This window comes from Caretta caretta, chromosome 1 (assembly GCF_965140235.1).
Source record: "Caretta caretta isolate rCarCar2 chromosome 1, rCarCar1.hap1, whole genome shotgun sequence".
In the NCBI taxonomy this organism is placed as follows: domain Eukaryota; kingdom Metazoa; phylum Chordata; order Testudines; family Cheloniidae; genus Caretta; species Caretta caretta.
This window is the reverse complement of record NC_134206.1, coordinates 330,695,511-330,716,484: the sequence shown is the minus strand read 5'-3', so window position 1 is coordinate 330,716,484 and position 20,974 is coordinate 330,695,511. Positions and strand designations below refer to the sequence as shown.

Below are 20,974 nucleotides of genomic sequence, written 5' to 3'. Positions count from 1 at the left end.
TGCAACAGTTGTGGCTTCAATAGCATACCCCATATTCTGAGTAATTGAAAAGAATGTTACACACTCATATCCAGGAGAACCTCCACATTGGTGGATCCACTCACAATAGAACTTGTAGGTAGAATCAAATTATCTTGTCTGCTCAGAGTTCCCCTCATATGGGCTAATGGACTTATTGGAGATGATGGTAAAAGAAGCTAGGGTGCAGTCTGAACTATTTTCAGAGTAACAGCCGTGTTAGTCTGTCTTTGCAAAAAGAAAAGGAGTACTTGTGGCACCTTAGAGACTAACCAATTTATTTGAGCATGAGCTTTCATGAGCTAAAGCTCACTTCAACGGATGCATACCGTGGAAACTGCAGTAGACATTATATACACACAAAGACCATGAAACAATACCCCCTCCCACCCTACTGTCCTGCTGGTTATAGCTTATCTAAAGTGATCATCAAGTTGGGCCATTACCAGCACAATCCAGGTTTTCTCACCCTGAGATACCCTCCGCGCCCCCCCCCCCCCCCAACTCACTCTCCTGCTGGTAATAGCCCATCCAAAGTGACCACTCTCTTCACAATGTGTATGATAATCAAGGTGGGTCATTTCCAGCACAAATCCAGGTTTTCTCACCCCCCCACCCCCATACACACACAAACTCACTCTCCTGCTGGTAATAGCTTATCTAAAGTGATCATTAAGTTGGATGAGAAAACCTGGATTTGTGCTGGAAATGGCTCAACTTAATGATCACTTTAGATAAGCTATTACCAGCAGGAGAGTGAGTTTGTGTGTGTATGTGGGTGGGAGGGGTGAGAAAACCTGGATTTGTGCTGGAAATGGCCCAACTTGATGATCACTTTAGATAAGCTATTACCAGCAGGAGAGTGAGTTTGTGTGTGTATGTGGGTGGGAGGGGTGAGAAAACCTGGATTTGTGCTGGAAATGGCCCAACTTGATGATCACTTTAGATAAGCTATTACCAGCAGGAGAGTGAGTTTGTGTGTGTATGTGGGTGGGAGGGGTGAGAAAACCTGGATTTGTGCTGGAAATGGCCCAACGTGATGATCACTTTAGATAAGCTATTACCAGCAGGACAGTGGGGTGGGAGGGGGTATTGTTTCATGGTCTCTGTGTGTATATAATGTCTACTGCAGTTTCCACGGTATGCATCCGATGAAGCGAGCTGTAGCTCACGAAAGCTCACGCTCAAATAAATTGGTTAGTCTCTAAGGTGCCACAAGTACTCCTTTTCAGTCTGAACTACGACATGGAGAAAGCACTAGCATCAACATAGTAATGACTAAAAGTGCAAAACAGATTAGGAAAGTCTGCTAAATCTCTGGCAAGAAAGCTTTCTTCCTCACATAAGAGGAAACTAATTTCCTAGATGAATACACCTCCAAAGGAGATGGTTGCTGCATAATGGGGCTGCTTCTGGAAGGCAAAATAGAAAGCAGCGAAGCTCTGATGTGATGGGGTGTAAGAGCATAGCAACAGACCAGTTATTCATATTGTGGACAACTGTCCCCACCCAAAGAAGTGAAAAACATGCTAAGTTCAAAGTGATTCTTGTGCAAACTGGACACCAAATCGCAATGATTCCCAAAGACAATTACTTCACAGGAATATTTTTAACAAGCGTCAGGAATTATTAAAATGGACAAGATAACCACTATATTCCAATGATCCAGAATGTGTTCAGAAGAAATAAGCTCAATGGAGATGTTGACAAACCAGTTACAAAAAGGACTTCTGGGAAAAGAACATACCTCCACAGGGTAGTGTTTCTTATAATGGTGGGATTTCCTGCTTCGAAGAGCACAGTCACTAGAAGCACGTTCTACATTACGGCGTAAGGGATATCCAGATTCAGGTCCCTCCTCACTTGAAACTTCATCAGATACATTTGTTACTGTCCTGTGTGTATCCTAGACCAATTAACAATTTACTATTAGTAAATCACACTATTTTTTCATAATGGTCTTTTAATTCATTTTAAGTACTGCAATCAATTTTCTCTCATCAATTCTTTTAATTAAAAAATATTTAATAATCCCCTTTTGCTGAGTAGGGCATAGAAAACAGTTTCCCTCTTTTAGGTTGTTGACTGCATGGAAAGGTGGTACCGGAAGTGATATACAATAGAAGATTATAACATACTAAAGTGGGTGATTAATCATTGCACAGCAGTCTTGTGTCAGGCCAATTCATACTATACGACAGCATGGATTCAAGATATTTATGTTCCAAGTGATGTTTTAGGTGCAGTCACAGCAACCCCAAATGGTATATCACTGTGACCTCAAAAGAAAAAAAAAAGTGACATTCTATTCTTGGTTTTGTCATCTCAAACATAGTAATTTATATTACCAGCTTTTTCCAATCTTAAAATGTAATTTATTTCTACCACCTCTCCCACCAAACCCAAAGAAGTGTAAGTCCATAATCAACTATAGAATGCTTGGACTGTGAACATATATCATTCCCTGGTTTCATGCTAATGTAGAAGCTGCCCCCACAAAAGGAAAATGGTAGGAGCGACCACCAAGAAAATTTCAGTTTTCATTCTAAAGGGTTTTTTTTGTTTTTTTTTTAAGAAAAATATACTAGTTTCATAGAGGACAACAATGAAAGTCTCTTTGGCTTCTGCCCTCCAATTTCTAAATTTCCAAGGGTGATTTTTACTTCAGTGCGCTGCCAGGGAAAGAAGCATTCAACAGCTGGTTGTTTTGTCATAAAGACCATTATCACAAAAATATCCATTACTGTATTTCATTCCACCTTTTCTTTTCTGTTTTTTTTTCTTCAAACAAGTGGCTCCAACAGGTATGGGACGGAAGGAAAGCATTATCCCAGAGGAGATTCTGGGTGGCTCAGCTGCTCTAAATCAACCAGAATAGTGTATTGATTTTTTATGCTTCTGATGGACAGTGGCCTCTTGCAAACTGAACTGTAAGAATCATTATACTACTCAGAAGTTACTATGTCTCATATTTTTTTCCTAAACTGTATTAGTATGGTAATTAGCAATGACAACGGTAATTGACAACACTGGTATGCAGTCTTCAGGCTCATTTTTTCTCTAATTTTACATTACTGCTTCAATACAAAGTTCTATATTTTTACTCCTGAAAGCTCTCTCTTGTTGGAAGGGCAGATACTGGTCAATCTTATCTTAGTACCTCTAAGAGTATGTCTTCACTACCCGTCACATCGGCGGCAGCGATCGATCCAGCGGGGATCAATTTATCGCGTCTAGTCTAGACACGATAAATCGACCCCCGAGCACTCTCCCGTCAACTCCTGAACTCCAGAGCTGCGAGAGGCGCAGGCAGAGTCGACGGGGGAGCGGCAGCAGTCGATTCACCGCAGTGAAGACACCATGGTAAGTCATAGAATCATAGAATATCAGGGTTGGAAGGGACCTCAGGAGGTCATCTAGTCCAAACCCCTGCTCAAAGCAGGATCAATCCCCAACTAAATCATCCCAGCCAGGGCTTTGTCAAGCCTGACCTTAAAAATATCTAAGGAAGGAGATTCCACCACCTCCCTAGGTAACCCATTCCAGTGTTTCACCACCCTCCTAGTGAAAAAGTTTTTCCTAATATCCAACCTAAACCTCCCCCACTGCAACTTGAGACCATTACTCCTTGTTCTGTCATCAGCTACCACCGAGATCCATCCTCTTTGGAACCCCCTTTCAGGTAGTTGAAAGCAGCTATCAAACCCCTCCTCATTCTTCTCTTCCGCAGACTAAATAATCCCAGTTCCCTCAGCCTCTCCTCCTAAGTCATGTGTTCCAGTCCCCAATCATTTTTGTTGCCCTCCGCTGGACTCTTTCCAATTTTTCCACATCCTTCTTGTAGTGTGGGACCCAAAACCGGACACAGTACTCCAGATGAGGCCTCACCAATGTCGAATAGAGGGGAACGATCACGTCCCTCGATCTGCTGGCAATGCCCCTACCTATACATCCCAAAATGCCATTGGCCTTCTTGGCAACAACGGCACACTGTTAACTCATATCCAGCTTCTCGTCCACTGTAACCCCTAGGTCCTTTTCTGCAGAACTGCTGCCGAGCCATTCGGTCCCTAGTCTGTAGCTGTGCATTGGGTTCTTCCGTCCTAAGTGCAGGACTCTGCACTTGTCCTTGTTAATCCTCATGAGATTTCTTTTGGCCCAATCCTCTAATTTGTCTAGGGCCCTCTGCATTCTATCTACCTCTCCTCCCAGTTTAGTGTCATCTGCAAACTTGCTGAGGGTGCAATCCACACCATCCTCCAGATCATTTATGAAGATATTGAACAAAACCGGCACCAGGACCAACCCTTGGGGCACTACACTTGATACCGGCTGCCAACTAGACATGGAGCCATTGATCACTACCCGTTGAGCCCGACAATCTAGCCAACTTTCTATCCACCTTATAGTCCATTCATCCAGCCCATACTTCTTTAACTTGCTGGCAAGAATACTGTGGGAGGCCATGTCAAAAGCTTTGCTGAAGTCAAGGAACAACACGTCCACCGCTTTCCCCTCATCCACAGAGCCAGTTATCTCGTCATAGGAGGCAATTAGATTAGTCAGGCATGACTTGCCCTTGGTGAATTCATGCTGACTGTTCCTGATCACTTTCCTCTCCTCTAAGTGCTTCAGAATTGATTCCTTGAGGACCTGCTCCATGATTTTTCCAGGGACTGAGGAAAAATCTAAGTATGTCAACTTCAGCTACGTTATTAATGTAGCTGAAGTTGCGTAACTTAGATCAATCCCTCCCAGTGTAGACCAGGGCTAAGAAGCGTTGGCGGGTTGCTAGTAGCAGCGAGACATCAGGCAGAAGCAGGTTTCTTCCTGCTCTGCACTTCCACCTCTACAAATTCATCTACTCTCTTACAGATTAATGGTTGCATAAGTAATGCCAAGTACAACTATTGCATTTCTTTGTGTGGTGTTACATGTTTCTCACTGGGTAATTGCGGTTTCTCTGGTTGTGCATGTGCCTTTTGGACTTTGAATCAATGACATGGCAGCATTGCACAGGGTACAATTACATGGGATGAGCATGGGTGGCATGCTAAACTTATTGTTTATTTTGTCCACTGAGTTGCAACTTTGGGTGGGTGGTCCTAAAAGCAGGGTTTAGAATAATGGTGTGGCAATGACTGGGTCTCGCAATGCTACAAAAATTAGGATTTGCAGTAATGCCTTTTTTTCCTGCAAATCAGGCACCAGGCCATTGTTTGTACTGAAGGGGATTGGTTCAGGTTCTTTCTCCATCACCTGCAATGCACAGAAGGCTTTAACTAGGCCTGAGAATTAAATAGCTTTACTAAATGCATTGGATTTATAGTCCGATTAGGTCTTCAACAGTTGAGCTGTTTAGCATTTGATTACTGAAAATTGGACAGGTCTGACACAGCATGAGATGAGTGTTGCTTGTCACCTTAATATACTGCCAATACTGGTTGTCTTTTTAGATACTGTGTTTGTTGTTCCAAATTACAATAATGTTGCAGGCATTTGGACAAAAGGTTAATGCTTCTGTGCATCCTCATTGAACTCTGCCATTCTCAAAGTTTCTTTTAACAAAGTTATTTAAAGGAATAAAAGGCAACTTAATTTAAAATTAGTTATTAAACAGATAACTCATCCATTAAAATTATAATAATGGCTATCATCTGCTCTTAAAATTGTTTGTTCGTAACCCTGCTTTCTGAAGTTTTTTCTTGTTAGCTGCAGGAGTTCTGCTTTGAAGCAAAGCATCAAGACTCCTTAGGCAACACAAGCTTTTAAAATAGTCAGACTTCAAAATGCTGAATTAGCAAGATTTAGCAATAATCAATCATATTTTCTGATTTCTTTAATAAATAATGAAAAATACTTTTCCTTTTTGCTGATGTTAACAGGTATAAAGGGAAATGTCACATAAGAAGTTTAATTTCTTTGGAAATATAGTTTACCTCAACTTTTTTCATAGTTTATTCTAAATATAGAGAGGTCTTTGTTTTTCCAAATAAATAGACTATATACATATATAATTATCCAGAAAACTGTTTACGCATGTATAAAAAGTGTTATGAGAGCCTGGAACTTCAAAAACTTGCTCACCATTTGAGTGAGATAAAGCACACTGAGGAAACTCATTTTTTACAGAAACATTTTCACAAGTCTTATTTTGTCTTCAACATACTGTAAATGATGATGCCAGAACAGATAGTGATAAATCAGTGAAAGCATCCTAAAATTTCTCAGTAAATACAAATTAAGTGTGCCAATCAGTAGAATGCTCAGCAAGGGACATGATCAAGGATAAGCATGAAACAAACTACCGTATACAAATATTCTAAATCTCACCTGCCCAAGTGTATCAAAACCTGAACTAGGTGTACAGAAAGAGTGTATACGTTACACTAGCTATGGAGCCTATCTATGGAAGATCCCAAAATGGGTCCCTCCATTAAAAATGCATCTCATTGAATGAAGCCATTGTCTCACTGAAACTTTCCTTAGGCAAAAATTCCTGTTTTACCACCACCATCACCTTCTAGGAGGTAGAATAATAGGCTGCTCCTCATTTGTTTCCCTTCGCTTTCCTTAAATGCTGCACTTCCAAATCTTCATGTCGCAATAATGGTAGAGTTGTTTTGGAGGAGAATGAAGTAAGGTAAAATAGGAGAACTGAGAGCTATCAGACCTAACCAGTCAAGCTCCATGTTTAGCAACACATCCTTCCTCCTCATTATGCTCTACTTTCTGAAGACTATCCTTCTTCTCATCAACCCCCTCTGAGCTCTGCATTCCAGAGAGCTTTTTCACTTCCATGGGGAAGGGAAGGAAAGAAAACACTTGCAGATCCCTGCACTTATCCACAGGAGAAGGGGAAGGAGAAACTATGAACATGGAGGATTGGCAGGGAAACCCTTTGAAGGTGTGGGGGGTTGTTTGAATTTTGGAAGTCATCATTACTGTGAAGTTTGTCCAACTGTAGCAGAGAAGCAGACCCATCCCAGAGAAAAATCTAACAGCAGTAGGTGAGGTAGAAGCAAAGCCTTCTCATGAAGGCTAAAACAAATAAGAAATACAAGGATACATGGTAAGTCAAGTTAAAGAAAATCAGAGAACCTAAAGGTCAGTAAAATGAGGTTCCTGTGGTAGGAGTCGAGCCGTAGATATGGACTTTCCGAATCCTGGGTGACCAGTGCCGCTGGGGTTCTCCTATTGTGTCTATGGCAAAACATTTATGAAGTAGCATTCACATAAATTACCACCATTTAGATATAATATTTCTGAAAAGCAGTATTTTTGCCTTTGGGATGGCCTAGGTTGTACAACATGGTATGTAATTTCCCAAACATTATGCCAGGGAAGGATGACTGCAGACATCACTACGAAAAGGTTTCAAGTCATTTATGCAAAATTCAGTTGCTTGCAGTGCATTCTGTCTACCTGCAGATATTTTTCTTTTATTTCTTATTAAAATATTGCCCTGAGATTTTGGTGGAGATTTCTTCTTGAAGGAAGAAAATATTGATGGGACAGTGAAGAGAAAACATAAGGAAAAATTTAAGAGCAAGAAACCCTGAACTAGATATTGCACTTAGGCCCTTAGTAGCCTAACACAAGTCCTTTTTTTTTTTTTTTTCTTTTTAACTTTAAAAAACACAGGGTCAAGATATAAATGGGAACCTATCCAAACTGCTGTGGGAATACAGTGTGCATGTAATTGGACACACTACTTTTAGTTATGAAAAATGAACCATGCTTACTTTGTGAGGACTATGATTGTTGTATGTGTTTCTCACAGTTCCTGTGCTCCAAACTCCCTCTTCTGGCCTAATCACTTTACAGTGAGGCTCATGGGTCTGTACTCCATCTTCAATGCTTTTACCTGTCTTTTTCCCATCAAGGGAGACATAGCCATTATCAGTCTCTGTTGATTTATCTATTGAATTCTTTGCTTTCTTTGATCTAGATTTAAAACAAAACAAAAACAAACATGCACATAAAATTACTATATGGCTATTATTGTCTATGTCCTTCTCCCCGAACTATTTGACTTAATTGTTGAGATGGATGAAAACTAGTAATCTAAATCAAGCATCTGATACAGTAGTATCTGTGCTACTTTTCACCATTTAAAGCTTATCTGTTACAACTGTAGGAATACAGAATATCAAATGAAACAACCGGCACATGAAAGAATATTATATAGAATACTACTGAAAGAAGAGACAGAGACCAAGAAAACCTGTATGTTACCATATAAGGCTTTTGACAAAGCAATTTGACAAAGCCAACTGCAAATTCTGAAGGGAATAGATTTCCTCGTTCACATTTTTGTATCAAACACAAACGTAAAGGTATGATCAAATAGCTGTTTATTCTCAGGAATTTTTAACTGATAATTATTGAAACTTAAATTTCATATTCCTGGCACACCCATGCATGAAGCGTGAATTAATCATATACTGAATTAAAATGAAAACCGCTATCCAAAAGTTTAACTTTTTAACCTAACTTCACTTTGCTTCATCAGCAATCTAAAAGTTCATGCTAATTAAGAGATTTTCAGAGGAGTATCCAGGTTGTTGTAGTCTCCCATATTACCTAGCAACAGTATGACTATTAGTGTTAAAGTTCCAGGCCTAAGTCCTCCCCTTCCAAAGCACAAAAGAGTAGAGCAAGTATATACAGCCAATTTCAAATGACACACTAAGTGGAGGAAGGAAGGAAGGAAGCAGGACAGAAATAGAGAGAGAAACTAGAAACTAGAGCAATTCTAGTTCTACAAATTAGAATAATCTTCCCTGTCCTGTGTCCGTCTCTTCCCATCCTACACGCCAACATCTTTGAGTAAGCAGCAGACATAGTAACAAGCAGAAACTCTAAAGAAAGGCTTACTACAGTGGATGACTGCACTTCCAAATTATAACTTGGTATCTACGGTGGCTTCTAATGGATGGTAGTGGTGAATATGTACAGGAAAGAGCAGGTGGCTAATTTACCAACTGATGAGGCAGATAGCTCAGACCTGCAAGCCTTTGAGGTTGACACACTTTGGACACAGCTTACAGACACGGGTGGCACTGTTAGATCAAAATCTTTACCTAGTGAGCAATGGAAATCTTGTAACAGGACAAGGTGGCACATAGCTATATGAAGCAGGTAAACGGCTGCATTTTAGATTTCTGGATTACTAGTGTATGTCCAGACCATCTCTGAACACAAGGTAGGTAAAACTAAGTTATTTGAGTTCTTTCTTCTGTATATCCTCACTAATGAGAAAAAATGGTTGTGCAACTGGACCACCACTAGATCTCCCAGTATTTGGATCATACTAAGGCTCCTCTTGAAGAACTCCCACTGTTGGCAAGTAACCTTCATCTGAACTTTAAAAGTATTGTGACAAAGTTCCTCCTCTGCCTTGGTCCTGTGCTTATTGGCGGATTTGCTCGCCTCAGAGGTTCACGGCAGCCCTCAGTTTGGCCACTTTCATGGCTCAAATCTGCCGTTCACTCAGTTAACCTCATCACTGGCCAGCATGGGGAAAAGGAAGAACAATAATCCCTGCAGTCTCTGCTGATCCATCTCGTGGATCGGGGAACAGGCTGGAGACCTTCCTCTCTGGTGGAACCCACAGTCCAGGTCAACTCCTCCGGTATCAAGTAGGGAGTTGGGAGAATGGAGGGATGGGGGAAACCTGGGCCCGCCCTCTACGCCGGGTTCCAGCCCAGGGCCTTGTGGATTGCAGTTGTGACAGCTACAACTCCCTGGACCACTTCCCCATGGCATCCTCCCAACACCTTCTTTATTCTCATCACAGGACCTTCCTCCTGATGTCTGATAATGCTTGTACTTCTCAGTCTTCCAGTAGTACGCCTTCTCAATCTCACCTTCTTGCGCCTCTTGCTCTCAGCTCCTTGCATGCACACCACAAACTGAAGCGAGCTCCTTTTTAAACCCAGGTGCTCTGATTCGCCTGCCTGTCTTAATTGATTCTGGCAGCTTCTTGATTGGCTGCAGGTGTTCTAATCAGCCTGTCTGCCTTGTTTCCAGAAAGTCCCTGATTGTTCTGGCACCTTCCCAGTTACCTTACCCAGGGAAAAGGGACCTACCTAACCTGGGGCTAATATATCTGCCTTCTATCACTCTCCTGTAGCCATCTGGCCCGACCCTGTCAGTATGAAATAAATTTGAGGGGCCACATGAGGAAGCAGCACACCCCTTGATCTGGAAAATGTGAAGTTAGAATGGAGACACAAGGAAACTGAGCTCTCCCACCTACAAGCCAAAGTTATGACAACTAAAAACACTTTTTAAAAATAATCCTCATAGGTTCAAATGGGGACTCAAACACATTAAAAACTAAGCACTCTAAATAATAGATTATGTTTTGGCTGTTGTAAAGAAAAGAATGCATGTTGTTTCAGGAAGGGTTTGGGATGCTTTATCCTGCTACCCAAGGCAGACTCATGTATTGTAGAACTTGCTGAAGAGGGCACTTATAGGGAATTCACCTTAAGGCTTATCAAGAGGCGTGGAAGGATGCAGGAATAAATGTCATTGCCCTTCTCTTTCCCAGAAGAGATAAGATTTCAGTGCCTAGAGCAAGAAGTCATCCAGGTAGAGGTATACATGACACCCCTCCTGGGGCAAACTGGCTATGAGGATGAAGAGTCTCTCGATAAAGATGGAGTAAGGATGAATGAAAAGAAAGAGCACAGAATTTGAAATGAATATCCAGGGCAAAATACAGGTAACAGTATTGGGCTGAAAAAATGGAGATATGAAAGTCCATCTTTCAGGATGACCAAATGATGAAAATCATTCTGTAACAACACAGAATGAGATACGAGAATTTCTATGAAAAGCTTCTTCTGAAAGATTTGATGGTTGAGAAAATGAAGATCTAGGATCAGACTGAAGCCTTCAGCCCCTTATAAACTAACACGTATTGATAGTAGAATCTCCAGCCCCTCTGTGCATTGGGGGGGCAGGGAGGAGGGAGGAAGAGGGAAAGACAGAGAAGGATCTAAACAAGTGGCCTGCTGATGAAAGAAATCTTTGATTTTTGCTCCCAAATAGGGCAACGTCACTGGAATTACAGTTCAGGCCATAGCCAAAAGCCCCAGAAATCCCAAGTCTCTGTAAATCCGATTTTGACCACCCTGTAATAAAACTGCTCAACAAGAGTCTGCAAAGAAATGAGGATGGCCCCCAATAGGAAAAAGCTGATTAAAGGGGATTGGGTTAGCTAATCTTTCAGTGATACTGCTTTGGAGGCTGGGAGGGATAGGCAAAGCTTAAAAAAAAAAAAAGAGCTGTCAGTGGAGGAACTACACCTAGAACAGGAATGGCAGAAGCAACATTAAGTTGTTCTGTTCAAAGTTTTCTCCCTCAAAGAGTTTTAACCCTTTGGGGGTATGTAGACATGATTAGTCCTAGCTTCTACCTAGGAGTATGGCAGTTCCTCAGCCAAATACACCAGCAACACACTGTAGATAGACCCAGGGATGTAACAGCTATTCTACTGCCATTAAAGGATTCCTGAAAAAGACAGAGCACCTTGAGTAGAACTGGACAATGTGCCCAAGGCCTTCATGACTTTACTTAAGGGAGGAAGAGAGAACATGGTCAGCGGGAAGTCAGGGAAACTTGCCAGTGCTGTCTGGAGAGGAGCCATCTAAATTGAATCTTACCATCCAGTTGCCCTAAAAGTTTATTGGGACCAATGCAATAGAGTGAACTGGAGAGGACAGTAGGTCTCAAGGCCACCAAGAACACTACATCCCTCGTTATTTTCCTGAATAGCTTCTGACAGAAACCCAGGAAGGAGACAGCTGTGGCAAGAGATAGAGCTGTGACAAAGGAATTTATTTTCATACTTCTGCTCTTCTTGATAATTTTTCATATCTACAGTTCCTTAAGGCTCTTTCCTCTTATTCGAGCTGCAGAAGTGCCCCTAGTATAGTAGAGGCTGAGCAGAATAGCCACTTATGAACTAGATGAATTAGAGTAGCAAGCTACAATTTTATCAAAGGGATCTATGGGAGTCTAATTGGGTTGGAGAAACAGAAAAGTTTGGTTCACTTGTCTGTTTTGGGCTCTGCTTACAATTATAAGGCCTCAGTTTGGGAGTTCAGGCAGACCCTGCTAAGCAAGATTTTTTCAAGAAAGGCATTCCCCAAAAGCATTTTCCTTCACAGGGCATTTTGCCTCAAGAGGTATTCCCCAGAAGTTCCCCCCAACATTAGAAGAGGAATCATGCTGTAATATTTTTGAATGTCTATTGTATTTTGCATGATCTTTTTTTTTTCCCCCACAAACTGCTTCAGCACAGAATGGATGTAGTCTTGGGATTGCCTACTTTAGCCCTCACTACTCCAACAGATGTACAATCTAAAAAGACACAGGCAGATGAAGAGTGAGAGGAAATATGCACAAAAAGTGATGGGGTGATGAGACTTTTTCCTGTTTTGTTTTAAGGAGAAGGATGTATTTTGTTTCAGTAAAAAATATTAAAAATTACCCCAAATCACAATTAAGCCCTTTTGACCATAATTCTCCTTCACCAATTCCCAGTTTCAATTCCACTGTTTTTATGTCCCTCTCTCCACATTTGATGAACAATTTATTCATGAGATAAATTAAACATATATGCAAGTTGACTTAGCTAGTCGTTTTGTTGTGTTGTCTATGATGTTGATCTACAGGATGGATTTAAAATAAGGACAGTCGATTGGCAGAACAGCTCATGGAAGGGCATTCTATGTATAGTGTGACGTGAAGAGGGCAGAAAGATGGTTGTGGAGAACTGGGTGCAAAACAGGACAAAGTTGGAATCATATGTGAGACTGGGGGTGTGACAAAGTAGGGTCTTTATTCAAGTTGCCCTTCTTCTGTTTCCCTCACTTAAATTTTTTTCCATAAGAAAATAAAGAACTGGATGAGTAAGTGGTTTAATATAAGTGCCACTCCATGCCTCCAGTATGCAAAAAGCAGACAAATGAGGAAGAACTGAGAATTAAAATTATGCAACTGAATGACAGAACTTGCCTCCTACTTACTGCCTGACAAACAGAACCATAAAGCCGATAGTCAGGTTTACTACTGGGTAATATGGGAGCACAGAAATGTGAAAATCATTGTTTCTGACATAGAATATATGAATACTTCTAAAGGATAAGCATCTTACTAAAAGCTTAAAGAGAAGAAAAGATGGCAAAATTTTCTACCCTTGCAGTGAACACCTTAAAAAAACCCCTCTGAAGACTCACTTGTAGGCCTTCTGCTTTTTTCTTATGACCAATGCTTTAGCCTGTATACATATTGTGACAGGGTCGGGCCAGACCCTGAGTGATCGAAGGCAGACGGATTAGCCCCAGGTTAAGTAGGCCCCTTTTCACTGGGTAAGGTAACAGGGAAGGTTCCAGAACAATCAGGAACCTTCTGGAAACAATTAAGGCAGACAGGCTGATTAGAATACCTGCAGCCAATCAAGAAACTGCTAAAATCAATTAAAGCAGGCTAATCAGGGAACCTGGGTTTAAAAGGAGCTCACTTCAGCTTGTGGTGCATGCACGGAGCTGGGAGCAAGAGGCGAAAGAAGCTGAGAGTGAGAAGTACAAGCATTATCAGACATCAGGAGGAAAGTCCTGTGGTGACAATAAAGAAGGTGTTGGGAGGAGGCCATGGGGAAGTAGCCCCGGGAGTTGTAGCTGTCACGCAGCTGTTACAGGAGCCACTGTAGACTGCTGGCCCTGGGCTGGAACCCGGAGTAGAGGGTGGGCCCGGGTTCCCCCCATCCCCCTAACTCCCTACTTGATACTGGAGGAGTTGATCTGGACTGTGGGTTCCACCAGAGGGGAAGGTCTCTGGCCTGTTCCCCGATCCACTAGGTGGATCGGCAGACTGTGGAGATTGTTCTTCCTCCTCTCCCCATGTTGGCTAGCGATGAGGTGAAATGAGTGAACGGCAGATTTGAGCCGTGAAAGTGGCCAAACTGAAGGCTGCCGTGAACCTCTATGGTGAGCAAATCTGCCAATAAGCACAGGACCCACCAAGGCAGAGGAGGAACTTTGTCACAATATTTATTTTAAAAACTTTCTAAATACAGATTAATCTGATAAAGTCCACTTGAACACACTATTGAGGGTTTAGAAAAAAAAATGTCAAACTATCCAAAATAGGTACATTAAAATTTTGCTTTGGTGCAGTTCTACAGTGTTGAAATTATTTAGTTAATAGATGAATAGGCTAGAGAGATAGAAAAGGAGGTGCATATGAAACCTATAATTTATGTTTATGGAAAATGGATTACTAAGACTATGAAAGAAAGCAAATCAACCCTTGGGTGCTAGCTGGCCATGTTTGCAAGAGAATGTGCTTCAGGAAGTCCCAACTTCCAGCAATGAAGATGCTAAATAAGATAAAAGGAGCAATAGTGACAAAATAGTCGCAATAAGAGGGAGGCAGAAGAAGCTCATTTTAATGCACTATAACAATATTTTTGGTATATTTTCTTCTTCATAGCTACTGTGATTGAAAAGAAATGCAAATCTCATGAGACACACAGTTAGTAGAAATTCAGAATAATACAAGACAATTAAGTGCTCAATTCTGATCAAGTCTACCACAAACAATTTGCTACAATTAAACATTAAATGATAATCAGGTAATTCAATTCCTTAGAGCTTTTTTCTGTGTACAGTATATTAATAAAGAAACAAAGCTCATTAAATGTCTTCTGGCAGACAGAGCATCAAAAGTATTAAATTAAATAAGTAGGTTTCAGAGTAACAGCCGTGTTATGCTGTAGCTCACGAAAGCTCATGCTCAAATAAATTGGTTAGTCTCTAAGGTGCCACAAGTACTCCTTTTCTTTTTATTAAATAAGTAGTAATAAATATGAAAATTCAATCCAGTTCTTTTAGATAGCGCACAGATAAAAAAAATGCAAAAGCCTAACCAGTGAGACTCTGCTATTCCACGACTTATTGAACTGATAGGAGGTACAGTTGTGATAATTCTTCCAACTTTGATTTGAAATGCATTCACAGGCCTTTGTGTAAAGTTCACAAAGGTTCTGGTTCAACTAAAACCTGGTTTTCCCCATGATCAACTTTCACTGCAAAGATCAGGTGAACATCTCTGCACACATTTACAGGAACTGGAACTGGGATTAATGGTCACACTGGAAAATATTATGCTCATGTGACCTTTCCCAGAAAAAACATTGTTTGAACTTGAAAAGTACTGGGAAAGAGCAATCCCAAAGTACTCCCCAAAAACCACGTTATTTCATTTTTTTCCCCACTTCACTGTGCTTTAAAAATTTCACCTGAGGTGGAGAACATGTGTAACTCTCTATTAGAATGTTAATACATGTCTATTATAGATTACTATATGAAGTGTGAAAAATCTAAAGGAAATATATAGGGGGATAACATGAACACTTGTAGGAATATGAAGGTGTTTTGCGATTTACAGACATACCAAAAGACAGGACAGGCCAAGCAGTACTTTGACATGGTCTTCTCTCAGGATTAGCTAGAGGAAAGTGTTAAGGAAGGCTTAAATAAGGTTTCTGGAAGACAGATTTTCATTATCATAAATTGGGGGAAGGAAGGAGAGAAAAAAAGAGCAAATCTTCTTTCTGTAAATGGAGAAATATTCTGCTCCCTTTACTTTCATTTTGTGCTGCTCTTAAAGATTCTCTCATGACCCAATCCTAGAGTTGTTCAAAATTCAGAACTGGGGTGTTCCATTTTGTGTGTTCTTTGAAGCAGATACTGACTTATTTATTATGAATGTGTACAGAGCTTAGCTCAATGGGACCCTGACCTGGTTGAGATTTCTAGGTAATATCAAAATATAAATAATAAATTATACAGTTTGTGCAAGGTTTCCCTCAACAAAATGATATTCAAGATGGGGTCAGAATTTCACAGATTCATTCTTGTGCTGGATGAAAATCAAGTACTGAATGTTCTACAAGCTATTAACAATATTGGACTCTGCTGTTCAGAAAGGATATACTTCAAACACTTCCAAATTATTTAGGTTTGAATGTATGTATGTATATATTTGATAAAAACTGTTTTCTCTCTATCATGTATTTCAATTTACAATATACTCCAAGAACAATACATCCACTTCTGTAAATACGATCCACTGGTTCAGTCAGCCATTATAATAAAAGTACATAATGAACTAGCAATGTGGAGAGAGTACTGGGTGGGGGTTTACAACCATGAAATCTGTTGTTACTGTGTAAATTTCAGCCTTTCTTGGAAGAATCATTGGGGCACACTTCCTCCACACATCTCTCAAAGATTCTGCATTGTGAACTTCCTGCCTGAGAATGCTGGACTTCTAGAGCCTTTAAATTCTGACCTGCGTTTTTGCCAGAGAAGAGAGCCATTGCTAGAAAATCAATGAGAAGCACTCCATCCCTCCAAGAGGTGTGTATTCTGTCTCTTCAATGCTCTCAGCCCCTGGTATACATACATTGCACAACTACTAGATTGGTGGCCAGCCCCACTTCTAGATCAAACTATATACATTTAACAATGTTTCTGATACTTTGTTCCATAAAAAGTAGAGTTGTCACCTTTGGAAATTAAGCTCTGAGGGAAGACAAGACTGTTGGGCAATATATGTTAAACTGCTTAATTTTATTTCTTTCAAAATACTAACAGAAAGAAATGAACGTTTTAAAATGAAAAAAGCATTGACAAGTCCCAGTTCCTAGGTGCCATTGTAACGCCAACAGACCCCACTTGTCGGCAGGCAGGATTGAACCTGGGATCTCTGGAGCTTAGTGCATGAGCCAAAAGCCATATGGCTGTTAACTAAGGCTATAGAGCAGACACTCACTCTCTCTCAAAGTGGTCTCCATGCCACTAGATGGGACAGAACACCACAGCCAGTAGGTGTGTGAGTTACACCATCACACACACAACTCATTATTGTATTCAATATTTTAGGTGTTTGGGTGGAAAAAACCACATGCAAATCATTTCCTCTATAGATGAAAAAATGCAAGGGATTGACTGAACAGCTCATACACAATGAATCATGCAGGTGAATATCTGGGCAACAATGTTAACAATTCCTTTGGTATAGAAAAAAGCCACGAATCAAATTCAGTTCAATTTGTTCCATACCAAAGGCTATGCTAGCAGCAGTATTTTCTACACTGGTAGCTCTGTAGCAGCAGGAGAGCAATAAATAGCATGAAGTTTCACCACAGCCAGCGTCCATGATTCTGTGTGTTGACTGAAATTAGACCTTTCTGACTAAGGAAAATGGAAGTAATCATGTACATTTAAATGTTGAACATGCCTTCAACTACAGTGCTAAGTGCTTGTCTACATGGGAACATCCAGGAAAGTGAATGCGAACCAACAAACTGTGTGAATTTGAAGTGGCTTTGTTAAGCTGCATAAAATCCCTGTGTGGATACTGTTATTGAGAATTAAAGTGGCCTTAATATGGTTTAGTTGAATTCACTAAGTGAACTAAACTAAACTGAGTACAAACCCACCTGAAACCAGGAGTATGCCCTCAGCACAGCTCAGCCCTGCCTCCGCTACTGCTACCTATACAACTGCAACTGCACTGCTGTTTACACTCAGGTTGATGAAAGCAAATGCTAATGTGTACAAAAGCAAGGGAATCACACACCCCTAACTCACAGTGTAGACAAAGACAACTTGAGCCTTCCTAATGACCTAGTAATAATGCTATGCAATGTGCCATAGGAGACATTGCAAACTCAAATCTAATCTGTTTCCTGAGATGGGCTGTCAAAGAAGCTCTAGCCTTTCAGGATGGGGTGCAGCAAGTTCTTCTCATTGCTTATAACCCTGAGATTTGATTAAATGATGTAAATAAGCTCTAAAGTGAGACACAGACAGTCCTGCTTAACTAGAAAGATTGTGTATGTGATGTTGACCCTTGAGAAAGTGAGGGGAAATTCTGGGGTGCTACAGGCCTGATCCTGTGTGGTGGTAAGTGCAGTTGACTTCTATGAAAGTAAAAGATTCAGCACTTTATACAATCTGCTCCAAATGCACTAGAATGGACTGCACAAAGAACAATTCATTTAGATGTGGGCTTACTCAAAAAGATCACCAGTTTGATGTTACTTTTCAAAGCCAGTTTAGTTTACATAATGAAAAAATGTAAATAAAGTTTATATGCAATTTTATCCCATTTTAATTTTAAGTGCTTTAAAATATCTAAAGGACTGCAGCTCAATATGATGCTCCTGATAATTAACTTTAGAACAACTGAATAATCTTTATCAGAGTTAAAGAGCACATAATCACAAATATGAAAGATGTAGTGTAGTAATATTGACTGGACTTGCACAATAAAACATACATGTAAGAAAGTGCAGTATCTCTTTTCTCAATTTTAGACCACCTTACAGTACAGTATGTGATGTGACGCCTCACTTAAAGTCGTCCCGATTAACTTTGTTCATTGTTACGTTGCTGATGAATTAGGGAACAAAGTTGTGCAATGCTCCCTTATAACGCTGTTTAGCAGCCGCCTGCTTTGTCCACTGCTTGCAGGAAGAGCAGTCCATTGCAGCTAACTTGTGGGGGCTTGGAACCAGGGTGGACCGGCAGCCCCCTTCTCTCCTAAGTTCCCTATGCAGCAGCCGCTAAGCAGGCTATCAATTGCAGGCAGTTCAGCTGTCCCTCCCCCCTGCTGCCATGTGAGTGCTCCTGCCCTCTGCCTTGGAGTTGCGGAGAGGGAGAGAAGGGGAGCTAATGTCAGGGTGTCGTCCCCCCCCCCACTTATCCCTTCTCCTTATAGAGTAGGGTGGGGATACAACAGGGCTCAGGACAGAGGGAGCTTGCTGGCCGCAGCTGCTGTCTCAACTTCCTGATATACTTAAAAAGGCAGTGTACTTAGAGTAGGGTCAGTGTACTTAAAGGGGCAATGAGCATCTCTCTCCCTCATACACATGGTGTGCGTCTCCCCTCCCTCCATACGTGCTGCCTTGCAGAGTGGGAGGCTACATTAACGTGTTAGCACTTGGCTGAGGCCTCTATGGTTAATTCATCATTTAGCAGTAAGGCATCCCCTAGGAAATATCCCACCCTCTTCCACCCTCTGACTTGACCACCTCAACTTCACAATCATCATTGCTGTATATTGTATTGTTTGTTTAAAACTTATACTGTGTGTGTGTGTGTGTGTGTGTGTGTGTGTGTGTGTGTGTGTGTGTTATATAAAAAAAGATAGTTTTTTGTCTGGTGAAAAAAATGTCCCTGGAACCTAACCCCTCCCCCCCATTTACATTAATTCTTATAGGGAAATTGGATTCGCTTAACATCGTTTCGCTTAAAGTCTCTTTTTTCAGGAACATAACTACAACATTAAGAGAGGAGTTACTGTATTTTGAACCGTTTCTAAATGCCTCCCAATTTCTAATGAAGATGTATAGTGCACTTGCATTTGGATTCCAGAGAGCTATTAAATGTTTTTACGTAAGTCTTCTGAGGACTATTTGGATAGATTAATTGTTTGCAAAAGAAATAGGCTACTGAAGGGCATAATAACTATATTTTACCTCCAATCATATAAAGCCTTAGTTTAAAAAAGAACTGCCTCTTGCATATTTCATTACCTTAAGTGTTCTCTGGTCCTTGCTGAACAATAAAAGCTTATGGGTATTTGACACTTTGCCTTTTTTTTTTTTGGCACACAGGCATAGAGTTAGAGCAAAGAAATACATACATTTGAATTTGTCATGCCATGGAATTCCATTGCCACCACTAAGTTATTCTCTGACAGGATTTTAAAATAGAGAAACTGAAGTGTCTTATCTTTGATAGTCCTTATATAATACTTCTCCCTCAAGCATCAAACACATCTGTAAAATTAAGACATTAATTTTGTATTTCACATGGATTATTTCACTAGAATTTGCCAAAATAAAGACTAATGTCTACACAAGCTCAAATAATTCAGAGTATGTTAGAAACACAGAAAAATATTCTGTTCAATAGAAAAACATTTGATAGAAATACAGATCAAATTTTAATTTTTCAGAAAAGGGATAGTGCATATCTAACGTACATAGCCTTAAATAAATACAAACCCTGATAAAAAGAAAGCAGCATGCCAGATATCTCTGAAGACTGCGCCAATACTGTAAGAGGTGCTTGTACCGTAGCTCTGCACTGTTCCCTCCTGCATGTTATCTGTGGTACTAGAGCCATCTCCTTCCCTATGTACTTCCAAATGTGCTGCTTTCCTTAATTTCCTTCATCAGAAGAGATTAAAATTGGAAGGCATCTTCATAAATGTAATCCATTAGCTCTATAATGTGTTCAGCAATTTTTGTAAGCATGCAAAATATGAGACTTTTCAAAATATATTTTAATCTAGTAATTTACCATTTTGCTTTAATAAATATTTTAAAACATTTAGCACATTAGAACTGTCCATTTTCATTATATAATTTCTTCTAAACAAAAATGTAATTTCACTAAACACTAAAGGCTCAAACCCGCAAAAAATACTGTTGAGTAGTCCCACCAATTTCAACAGGATTACTCATAGTAGTAAACCAATTCACTTAAGTGTTGGCAGGATGGGGCCTATGTTTGTGGTTGCACTGTTATTCTTTTAATTTGTGCCTCCAACAGGAAGATTATTGATCAGTATTGAATACTGAATAATACAAAGTTTATAGTCATATTTACAGAACAGTCTCTACCAATATTTAGTAACAAACAATTTGAAGCAAAAGGTAAGGTTCAATACATAGCCAAATAAAGACTAAAGTTTTTAACAGCCACTTTTAAAGATTAGTAAACATATAAACAGTACTCAAATTTCTTACAAGACAATGCATATCATACTCTGTAGTAGACAAAACCTTGCAAAATGGTTCAGAGATTGCATATTCCAAAATAATTTCATGTACTCATGAACCTAACTCATAGAAAAC

The 20,974-nt window shown here is 40.2% G+C and overlaps 1 protein-coding gene across 8 annotated transcripts in view; it reads right to left on the bottom strand.

Annotated features, from left to right (window-relative positions):
* The window catches only part of PHTF2 (putative homeodomain transcription factor 2), a 183,572-nt gene that overhangs the window by 56,432 nt on the left and 106,166 nt on the right, over positions 1-20,974 (bottom strand). For 7 of the 8 annotated variants that reach the window (XR_007354677.2, XM_048836464.2, XM_048836468.2 and 4 more), the window contains 3 exons: positions 20,120-20,284; positions 7,764-7,965; positions 1,766-1,924 (listed from right to left, as the gene is read on the bottom strand). Coding sequence is in view for 7 of the 8 variants with exons in the window: in XM_048836464.2 (XP_048692421.1) it covers positions 1,766-1,924; positions 7,764-7,965; positions 20,120-20,284 (526 nt within the window). In the remaining variant the exon portion in view is untranslated. The remainder of the gene's footprint in view (positions 1-1,765; positions 1,925-7,763; positions 7,966-20,119; positions 20,285-20,974) is intronic. The other variant, XM_048836466.2, reaches the window with a different exon arrangement.